Consider the following 9179-nt stretch of genomic DNA (forward strand, 5'->3'; position numbering starts at 1 on the left):
ATTCAACACAGTCAGAACTATTCCATTTGTTAATCCTATTAATTCGACCAATAATTTGCACCACGTTTTACCAAACCTGGAGCAACTTTAACTTTTGACCCTTGTACAAACTGAAACTGACCTTTGTCACCATTCTTGCTGTTTTTACCCCATAACTCCAGAACATTCAGTCACAGATAGTCCAAACTATACTTTTTTGGAATCATTATCATCAGATACATAATGTGGTATCACTTTCAATATGATTGGAACATTTTTTTATTTTGACCCCTGTGTAATTCTTCAGTTGATCCCTACTTGGCCCCCTATTGAAAATTAAAATGGCTAAAGTTATTTTTCTACAATATGTACCAAAAGGTAGAAACAGTCAAATTTTGGTGCTTGTAACCGGATTTGAACTATTCTTACATTTACCTGCTGTACTACTATAGGCATATGAACGAAATAAACAAAAAGTGCCACAGAAGATTTACAGGGCATGTAATGACAGAAATGTTGCAGCTAAACATCTATATATAATTCGGTGTTTGTAAGGATGGGATAATTTGAATCAACAATGAAGTGTAAATCAGAGTCCCACAGGCAGATTATGTTAGTCAGTGATTGTATTTATTCCAGATCAGTCACTGAGGTAAGAGCTCACTCCAACCCATATATACCTCCACCTTCTCATCAAGATGTCTCATCATCGAGCAAAACCAGCTCCCAGTTTAAAAAATTTCAATATATTTCTTTTTTCTATTTTTTCTGACACTTATTTGACCCACTTCTGTTCCAGAAACGTACGGTTGTAGTTGCAGCTTTACCTATTTAGCTTTACTACCTGCAGCAACACAGATGGGCCAAACTGTTTACAGCAGTTCTCAGTTGACTTTCCTTTTTTAAAATTTCTTCTTAACAAAAAATGTGCAGTCCGCCGACTCCCACGTTTTGGTCAGCAGCCCTCCGTGCATGGGAAAGCCTGATACAGTATTCGCATGTGTACAGTGAGAATTTATGCATGCTTCGTGTGTGTGCAAGTGTGTGTGTGTGTGTGTGTGTGTGTGTGTGTGTGTGTGTGTGTGTGTGTGTGTGTGTGTGTGTGTGTGTGTGTGTATGCCTGCTTATTTACAGTAGGTGCAGAATGACAGGGTTCGCTTTCATTCTGTGCCTCTGTATGCGTGTTTTAAAGTATCACAGAAGTGGCAGTCTGTCAGCTCTGCTTTTCTCTGTGCTCTGAAGAACAATGGCTGGATTGGCCATGTGTGTGACACACAGGCCAAACAGCCCTAATAGTGACTGACATCTCTGAGGGCTGAAAGCAACATGTGCCACACACACACACACAGATACTGTACCTACACCTGAGGACACAATGAGTGTGGGTGGTTGGTGAAGGTTTTAGTCACTTTGCGAATGCTTGTGAGATTGTGCACGTCTCGGTTGTTGCGTGCGTGCATTCATGCGTGCGAGTTTCAGCATATGGTCTGTTGAAGTTGGTCGGACGCCTTCTTGTAACTAAATCATTTCATGTTGCAGAATCAAATCTTCTTTTCTCGCTGCATCAAAACAAAGAGAATCAAGCTTTTACTGCAGTTCTTTTGTCATAATTACAAGTGAAAGCCGTGCACTGTGCATGTAAATAAATAAAAAAACAACACAATAATAGTAAACTTCAAAATAAGATTTTGTTTTAAATTTAATTTAGAGGTGTAGCAATTAACCGATACAAATGAAAATCAGTTTTCAAGACAAATATGCACTACTTTGATACACGGACCTATAAGTCATTCTAAAAGTGCTACGAACTGGTAAATGGCTTGATTTTAACCTTATAAATTGAGTTAAGTTTGTTCTGCGGCTACTTCAGTGTCTTCAATTTCTCGTAAAACTTCAAAGATCAGTGTGAGGATATCTTGAGGTTGATTACAGCAGCAGAAGAAATTCTGATAGCAGTAGGCGGTATAATGAATGAATTGTTACATTTGAACTTTTCGTTCAGTGTAAAATTTTATACTCTCAAACTGGTTCAGAATGGGAAAGTTGTGCAATGCTATTTAGGCTATGCTAACAGCTAGTCTCTTCCTCTGGGCTTCTTCTACACTGCCCTTTCTGCTATTGCATGTGGTGCTGCCCCCAGTGGTGAACAAAAGGCAAGAAAATCTGAAGAAGGTCCCTTGTTTCACATAAAATTCCGTAAGCAATGCCAATTTTGGCTTATTTTAATTTATCACAGAAAATGAATCTGAATCAAATTGTTCCACAATAACTGTATTGTTCTAGAATCGTATCATAACCCTTGTATCTTTATATATACGTATATATTGTATTGTTTTGTAAGGGAGCTATGCAAACCCCTCGTTAAATTACATTTTAAAGACATTTGTATGTTTAGTATCTACTGAGTTTTTTTTCCTCAAGCATGAAGCTTCTGAATCTAACAGGATTGACAGGAATGTTTCCTAAAAATGGTCCATTTCTGATATTCCTAGGCATGTACCCTGTGAAATGCAGTTAGTGAAAGAATACTGAGATAAATTATTAGGTCCATCCCTTCCGTTTTAACACAGTAACTCAAAAACAATATCTTGTAGATCTCCAATGTAAAATAATATACAGTATAATGAGGATAAATGATCAGAACTGATCTCTCTGGGGAAGTCGATTATGAGGGATCAAGAGGAAAACCCTCTTGGTCAATGTGACTGATTTTAAATGGTTTTATGATGGCATTTTATAAACTGTACCTGTGTCCAATGCTGGCTGGATGTTGTAATTGTATATATATATATATATATATATATATATATATATATATATATATATATATATATATATATATATATATATATATAAGGATGAGTGTGCAATTTGGTACAATTGGAGATTATATCAGTGGCGACTGTGATCGGAGTCTCTGCTAGTAGAGTCTCCAATTGGAGACTCTACTAGCAGAGTTTCCATTGATTACAAGTTCTTACTAATGTAAGAAAAGACAGATATTTTTTCTCATTTCCACAGTAAGGTATTGGTGTCATTCTATGTCTAGATATCATCTTATCATGATAATGAATGGCGTGGTAGAATCAGAGTCTCTACTAGTGAAGTCTCTGATCAGCGTCTCCACTGGTAGAGTCTCTGATTCTACCAGTAGATTCTCCGATTGGAGACTCTACTAGTACAGTTTCTGATCAGAGATTCTACTAGTAGAATCTCTAATTCTACCAAATCACAGACACTATATGTCAAAATAGTATATATATATATATATATATATATATATATATATATATATATATATATATATATATATACGAGGTCTGTTAGAAAAGTATCAGACCTTTTTATTTTATGCAAAAACCTGATGGATTTGAATCACGTGTGCTTGCATGAGCCAACCTTGAACCTTCGTGCGCATGCGTGAATTTTTTCACGCCTGTCGATTGCATCATTTGCTGGTAAGCAGCCTTTGTGTGAGGATGGGTGGAGTCTCTCGTCGGATTTTCTTTGCAGGGAAAATGGCAGAACGACTGGAGCAGCGCGACTGCATCAAATTTAGCCAGAAACTGGGCGACAGCCAGGTGGAAACCATTCAGATTATTCAGACGGCTTTCGGTGACGATCCTATGGGCATCAAACAGATTAAGGAGCGGTACAACCGGTTTAAAGACGTCCGCACAACGGTGGAGAGCGAGCCATGCTCCGGGCGGCCATTAACATGCTGAAATGACCAGATCATTTCCAAAGTGAACACTGTGGTGATGCGGGACCGTCGTGTGACTATCCGAGAAACTGCGGAAGAGGTGGACATCAGCACTTTTTCAGCACATTCCACTGTGACAGAAGATTTGGCCATGAAAAGATTTGCAGCGAAATTCATGCCGATGGCTTCGGCACGAAGCTGCCGACGGAGCAAAAGCACCTCCATGTTGAAGTCTCACAGGACATGCTGGACTCCGAAAAATGATGCCCACCTCTTCCACAATTTCTCGGATAGTCACACGACTGAAAAGCCACCGAATTTCTGAGGCAAACTTTCTGCCATTTCTCATGTTGTGACAATGTACTGGAGTGTCTTATATTTGTCGTGGCAGTGTGATGACAGTGTGCACTTATCTCTAGGGTTGAGTTTTCGTAACATGTGGTTAATGTCTTTACGCCATTACAATGATTGCTGACTTTTTGTCACTTCTAGATAAGGTTGTGGCAGTGCCGAGCAACAATGCTGCAGTACAGAGTGTAGCAGTGTCCTGAGTTGCTGGTGGATGTGAAACTTTTTTGAGCCTAATGACCAAGAACCATCATGAACAGGTCATGGTGGTTTGGCTTAAAGTCTGGGAGATTGTGCTAGTGCCATGCATTGCTGCATCCCACACACCATGGAGTCCTTGATAGCAACCACTCAGTCAGACAGTGATCCATCAACAGCGTTTGAAAGTAACCATCTATGCAATTGCCAAAGCCTGGTGAAACATAAGTGTCCCCTTTGCTGTCTCCAGGGGTTGGTGATCCTCATTCTCTTAAAATCGTTAGAAGATTGCCTTGCATCAGTGAGAAGGTGCATGTCTAGTAACGTCCCACTTTTAAACTCTGATAAGACTGAAATGATGGTTCTTGGTCCAGGGAGGCATCGGCATCAATTTGACCAGCTGGTGCTTAGCTTAGGTTTGTGTGTTATACATCATACGGACAAAGTGAGGAACCTTGTGGTAATTTTTGATCCTACATTGTTCTTTGACATTAGAGACATTACGAAGACTGCTTTCTTCCATCTGCGAAATATAGCGAAGATTCACCCCATCCTGTCTATGTCTGATGCCGAGACCCTGATTCATGCTTTGTTTCTTCTAGATTGGATTATTGTAATGTCCTATTTTCAGGTTTACCGCAGTCCAGCATTAGGGGTCTCCAGCTGGTTCAGAATGCTGCTGCCAGTTTTTTGACAGAAGCACAAGGTTTGACCATATTACTCCCATTCTGGCAACTCTTCATTGGCTTCCTGTTTCTGTGAGAGTGGACTTTAAGGTTTTGCTGCTGACCTACAAAATTGTTCACGGATTGGCACCTTGCTACATGGCTGATTTGATGAAACCCTATTCGCAGAGCCCGGGCCGGTACTTTGTGTTCCTAGGGTGAAGAAAAAGTCAGCGGATCAAAGAGCGTTCTCTTACTGGGCCCCTGCTCTGTGGAACAGTCTCCCTGTGTCACTGAGGCAGTCTGATTCGGTGGACATTTTTAAGTCTAGGTTTTCCCATGTTTATGATTAGCATTTTATACCATTACAATTTTTATTGTGCTATTTGCTTTTTATTTATTTTATTTAATGGTGTCTTTTAAATTGTGCTTTTTAATGTTTTAATTCTTTTTCATCTGTTTTTAAATTGTTTTTATGTGAGGCACTTTGAGACAATGTTGTGAGTTGGCGCGGTATAAACTGAATAAATTGAATTGAATTGAATTGTGATCCTCAACACAGAGATAACTACGTACTGGGTCAGACTCAGAAAAATACACAAAGTCATTCCAGTGGTACCCAAGGACCGCCAAAGGGACGTAGTACCAAAGACATTCCGTTGTCACCTTAGGTCACTGATTAGTGTTCGAGTCTGATGACCATACAGTAAGACGGGAAGACCAAGACCCTTAAGAATGAGACTTTCTTTCTCTTGCAGAGATATTGGCTGTGCCAAAAACCTCTTTCCAGAGCCTGCATGACTCCATATGCTCTTCCCACTTACCTTTCATTCTCCAGGGCTAAGGACCCAGAAATGTGAATGTCCGTGCTGAGATGAATGACTGTTTGTTTTATACAGTTTGACAATTTGTGAAAGTGGAATCCTTGCTTACGGGAAAACGTGCAACATTTAACATTTTCATCCCTGCTCTAGACAAACTACCCTGTGTGAAAACGGCCTAAAACGACAATAACACATTGTGTTGTTTTGTTTGATTTGCATTTCCCTTTCAGATATTATGGGCGCAGAAAGCTTGCAGCGGTCTTAGTCTAAAGTGTGTGTGTCTGTGTCTGTGTGAGCCGCGGTTGTTGTTTGAGTGTGAAAATCAAGTGGCGTGTGTGAGAGCGGGTGAGACAGAGGTGGACTCGAGGACGTGAGGCTGCGCTGCTGTGCGTTTACACTCAGGAAGTGATGAGCCCTCTGGTCACGGGGCCCCGCCTCTTTATGCTCCCTCTCTCTCTCACACACACACATGCACACGCGCACTGTGCTGCTGGCCCTTTAAGAGCCGAGTCTGGATCTCCCTGCTTCCAGGGAGGGAGGGAGAAGAGGTGGGACCCAGGCAGAGAGAGGGAGGGTGTGAGAGGCTGGAAAGTGTGTGAGGGGAGAGAGAGAGAGAGAATCAGCAGTGTGTGTGAGAGAGGTTGAAGGATCACTTCTATCCCGGCTTGTTTTGGGGGAGACTAACCTTGTTCATCTGAGCATTGTGGGACTCTTTTATGTTGTTGTTGTCGAGAGAGACGGAGCCGTACTCCAGCATGCTCACTGAGCCTGAGCTACCTCAGGAGTGTAACAGGTACGTGACGCCTCCTCACCCATCCACAGAGGGGATGACAGGATGACAGGAGCGGGGGGGGGGGGGGGGGGGGGGGGGGGGGGGCAGGACAGGACAGCACAGAGTGGGAGGGGAGGGCCAAGGCAAGGTAAGCCAAAAACAAAAAAAGTAGAGTGTGTGTGATCCCAAGGAGTTGATGATTGACTCATCTGCTTTTCAGAAGAGACATCTCAAGTCATATCAGCGAGGCTGTCGCTCTCTCTCTCTCTCTCTCTCCCTCTTCTTCTTCTTCTGAACTTGTCATCGTGTTCATCCCCGATCCTGATCGAAGCGGTGTTGGTGTGAACGCGAGAAGAAAGAGAGAGAGAAAGATAGAGATAGAGAGAGATGTCAGAGTCACAAATGTGTGATCGTCTCATCTCAGCCGCTCAGTGCAACTTGACAACTTCTGCTTCACCGTATAAGTCAACATTCTCTGCAAGAAATCACTTTGTTTCCCACGAAGCAGCCAGAGTTCCACTCGGTGTTGCTGCTCCGCTTGTTTGTCACTTAATCCTAGTTGTAATCCAGTTGTTTTTCTTCCCCCCCCCGATGCTACTGTTAATCTCATGGTGGCCTGCGAGAGGTGTGAGGTGTTGCATCCTCTAACCTTTGACCTTTCTGACACAAGTGGCTTTGGTCTTGCTGGATAACGCTGCGCGAGAGACAGATTACGCTATAATACCCCAGGTTTTAAGGCGAGCACACGCGCGTTCCCTCACACCGCTTGAGTTTTATTGCATTAAAGCGTCGCTCTTGTTTTGCCTGGTGAAATTTAAGCTTTTGTTGTGAGATAAAATGACACCAGAGGAGGTGTTTGGGGGGGTGAATTAAGCAAGAAAAATAATGTGTTTTTAATAAAGTGTTCAATCCAGTGAAGTGGTTTGGGAGAAGAGGAAAAAAAGATAACAGCTAGGAGGAATTAAAAATTTAAAGGATTACACTGATAACCAGAATGTATGGAGATAAATGCAGGGATTACAATGACTTACAAGGGGAGCCCTTAAAACTCGCTTTCCAGTAATGCACTCCATCACTGTGGCCGTTCGTGTGTGTGTGTGTGTGTGTGAACGTGGGAAGTGTGTGTGTGTGTGTTTGTGTGTGTGTGTTTAGTGGTACTTTCTCGGAGGAGCTGAGTGTTGGCGGTCGCGATGCTTTCGGTTCCTGCGTCTCCGTAAGTGTCTGCTCTCCTCGTCCTTCTCTCGCACTTCTTCGTCTCTCACTTCACTTCTTTTTCTCTTAATTGGCCTTAATTTTCTTCTTCTTCTTCTTTTTCTTTAAAAAAACAAAACAAAAAAAAAAACTATTGTTGAGATCAACTTGCAGTCACTTCTGCTGGAGAAAGCCGAAGACTTTTTGGTAGTTTCTCGAAGATGTTGAGTGTAAAATACAGAGGCGAGGAGGATCTTTGGACTTTTTTGAGGTTTGATTAATTGTGATGTCTTGACAAGCTTTAAAAATACATTTTAATTTTTAAAAAGTAGCTTTGATGTTAATTTCATTCATATTTCTGTTTTGTTAATATTGAACTGAATGTTCAACTTCGTATTTATTTGAAAAAAAAATCCACTCAAACTTGAAAGCGGTTTTGCTGATGCAGGCCCCAGAAACAAATGGAAAGACAGCAAGAAAAGGGGGAAGGAATCGCAGCATGGAGTGGAAAGTGTTTTGTTTTGTTTTTTATTTTAAAAAAGACATTTGACTGATTAGTTTTAGTGGACGGAGAAATGAAATGACAGTGATGCTGTCAAACTGACACATTTGGCAGCGGCGGATAGATGATGGGAGGAGAAGAAGGAGAAGGTAGAGAAAAGTGAAAGTATAAAAGATCAAGGTGGAGTTAGAAGGAGGTGAAGGGGATAAGGAGGAAGAGGAGAAGAAGAAGGTTCTCTCGCTCTGCTCCCCTATCGAAGTGGTGTCAAGACAGCGGCGGTTTTTCACACCTTTCCATTTGCCCTTTTTGTTTTGGCATCTGCAGCGGACTTGTCAGCTTTGTTCTCTTCACTATTTCTTGTTGTTATTTTTACCATTTAAAAAAAAAAAAATTTTATTTAATTGAAGCCATATTGTCATTTTACAAGTGTGTATAGTTTTTCTTTTTTTTTTTTTTTTTTTGCGAAAACTTATTTCCACTTTGAAGCAGCGATGCTGCTTCATTTAAAAGCGTGAGATAAAGTGTGTGTGTGTGTGTTGTAGAGAGAAACACACACACACAGTGGAGTAATTGAGTAGAGTGTCCGTGCTCTGCAAACCAATGCGCCATTCTGCCCCCGTCTTCCCCTGTGGCCCTGTCCCGGCCTCCCTCTTTCTTTTTCTCTCTCTCTCCCTCTGTCTCCCCCCCACTTCCACCCACCCATTTCAGACTGGAGGCCATTGTCTGGGCCATATTGTCTGTCCCCAGAGAGCCTTGATAACCGTGTCTCCATCCACGGCGAGAGGGGAGGAAAAGAAAGAAAAGGGAAGAAAGAACGACAGACAGAAAAATACCAGAGGAGAATGCTAAAACCTCCTCCTCCTCCCCACTTCCTCCCCTCTCGGCACACTCCCACTCCTCTCACCACCCCACCAACTCTCCCACTGCGACCTCCCACCCTGGCGCGATCAGCTGACCTTCTCCGACAGAAGAAAAGGAGGCCGAACATTGATGCTGC

General features: G+C 42.1%; 1 protein-coding gene across 6 annotated transcripts in view; it reads left to right on the plus strand.

Annotated features, from left to right (window-relative positions):
• sox5 (SRY-box transcription factor 5) overlaps positions 1-9179 on the plus strand; it is a 396290-nt gene that overhangs the window by 209434 nt on the left and 177677 nt on the right. For 4 of the 6 annotated variants that reach the window (XM_034163650.1, XM_034163655.1, XM_034163651.1 and 1 more), the window contains exon 1: positions 6286-6510. The exons of 1 other annotated variant lie outside the window; for it this stretch is intronic. In XM_034163650.1, coding sequence (XP_034019541.1) covers positions 6434-6510 — 77 coding nt within the window. In that variant the 5' untranslated portion in view covers positions 6286-6433. Of the gene's footprint in view, positions 1-6285; positions 6511-7578; positions 7703-9179 lie in introns of those variants that run through there. One more of the 6 variants, XM_034163652.1, reaches the window with a different exon arrangement.

This window comes from Thalassophryne amazonica, chromosome 22 (assembly GCF_902500255.1).
Source record: "Thalassophryne amazonica chromosome 22, fThaAma1.1, whole genome shotgun sequence".
Taxonomy (NCBI): domain Eukaryota; kingdom Metazoa; phylum Chordata; class Actinopteri; order Batrachoidiformes; family Batrachoididae; genus Thalassophryne; species Thalassophryne amazonica.